This window comes from Triticum urartu, chromosome 1A, assembly GCF_056163025.1.
Source record: "Triticum urartu cultivar PI428250 chromosome 1A, HENAU_Tu73, whole genome shotgun sequence".
Taxonomy (NCBI): Eukaryota; Viridiplantae; Streptophyta; class Magnoliopsida; order Poales; family Poaceae; genus Triticum; species Triticum urartu.
Genome location: NC_141873.1, coordinates 3072468 through 3074146, shown reverse-complemented (window position 1 = coordinate 3074146; position 1679 = coordinate 3072468). Strand labels below are relative to the sequence as shown.

At 49.1% G+C, this 1679-nt stretch overlaps 1 protein-coding gene across 2 annotated transcripts; it reads right to left on the bottom strand.

The window, feature by feature from the left end:
- Nucleotides 1-597: 597 nt before the first annotated feature.
- On the bottom strand, nucleotides 598-1220 carry LOC125532691 (uncharacterized). Of its 2 annotated transcripts, none has more exons than XM_087545086.1 (3): nucleotides 1035-1220; nucleotides 773-865; nucleotides 598-624 (listed from the first exon to the last, which is right to left on the bottom strand). In XM_087545086.1, the coding sequence occupies exons 1-3, from the start codon at nucleotides 1218-1220 to the stop codon at nucleotides 598-600; spliced, it is 306 nt and encodes a 101-aa protein (XP_087401212.1). The 2 variants fall into 2 exon arrangements, with proteins under 2 accessions (XP_087401212.1, XP_087400987.1); XM_087544861.1 differs by having other exon boundaries at nucleotides 598-621.
- Nucleotides 1221-1679: the final 459 nt, after the last annotated feature.

Here is a 1679-nt window from a genome sequence, read left to right as displayed (position 1 = left end):
ATTTGGAAAGAGCTAGAGCACACTGCACACATGCGAACTAGTGGAGAAGAAGTACTCAAGAGACAGTAGTTCTGGTGCCGTGTTAACTTTTCGTCTATTCTTTTTTTTTTGGAAAAGGAGGCTTGCCCCCGGCCTTTGCATCTAAGCGATGCATGCAGCCATCTTATTAAAAGTTTCGGAAATAGCATAAGGTCTTAGATTCTTTCTCTTATATAGCTTTATTCGTTACAAAAGAAAAGAAAAGAGCCTGATGCAAGACATAAAGGAAAAAAGCCTGATGCAGATGGGTGCATCTCACGCCCCTGCAGATGCATGCATGGCTCGCACAGGCGGCGGCTCATGCACAGGTTGCTAATCAAAAGTAAACAGAAAACTCCAGCGACAAGATATGATTCTGGTCGGCAGAGTCTCCTGCCTCCACCAAGGACAACATACCAAAGCTCCACCGAGAAGCACATATTTTCACAGCAGCACACAGCATCTACATGATCTATCTATAAATAACCCCAGAACAGAAGGAAAAAAATACTACATTTGCGAACATGTATCACATGTAACACCAGCGCCGCCAACGGAGGACCTGATCGATCTGAGGAATCAGCTTGGATGAGCTCCCTCACCCTTCTGCAGTAGCCCAGCGTAAGTAGAATGCCAGCAAAAGGAGGAAACAGCTTTCGCATTGTTTTTTTTGGAAAATAAAAATAAAAATAAAAGAGAAACCACAAGTTAATTACACTCGAGGCCTGTAAAGATGGTTTGTTTGGTTTGTTACCTCGTTGTTTCCTTTGGCACTCTTTGCTGCGTCGGCCTTTTCCTGATCCGCCTTCTTCCTCCTCAACTTTTCCAGCTTCTCCCTCTCCATCTTCTGCAGAATAAATATATTATGTAAACCAGTTCATTGTGGCTTAGTCCAAACTTTAAATTTTTTTCCACGTGCTTCAGATGAACCATGGACGTAACACAAATCTTCATCAACACTTAGATTCACAACAGCACCTACAAAAAAAAAGCCTAAACCGGCAGTGCACAGTTACCTGTATGTAGACATTTTCGGCGGCGCGCTCCTCCTCGCTGAGCACCCTGCCGGAGCGGATGTTGTCGCTGAAGTAGCGCGGCGGGCGGTTACGACCGATGCCATCCATCCTCCTCGTCACCGTTACCCCAACAGCCAACCACGTGGGCCAGGAGAACCTTGGCGCGGCCGCTCTTATACTGGCCATCCAGAGACCTTGAGCTTCTTGCTCTTTGCCCAAGACTAGTACTGAATTGCGGATGAACTCACGGCGGAAGTAGTGCGAGATGGCGGAAGTGGCTGCTGGGGTGCGTCCCGGGCTCGATCTAGGACCTTCGAGTCTAGGCGGGCGGCTGCCGTTACGTCCTCAAACTGCGACATCTCATTGGATTCGGCGAAGGCTTGCTGAAGCACTCCGGGTCTGCATCGCATCACGAGGATTATGGCGGTGGTGGTCATCTCCTACGTCGGAGGTGGTCGACCTGAGGCTAGATGATCGGATCTCGAGATCTGTAATCTAGTCCCGGCTGCGAGTCGGGGAGACATAGTTGCCGGTGAAAACCGAGCCGACGGCGGACGATGGTGGTGTTCTGCGCCGTTACCTTGATGAAGGCATCGTTCTGTAACTACTGTCGACCCACTCGTGCTTCTCCGGGGGAAACCCTAT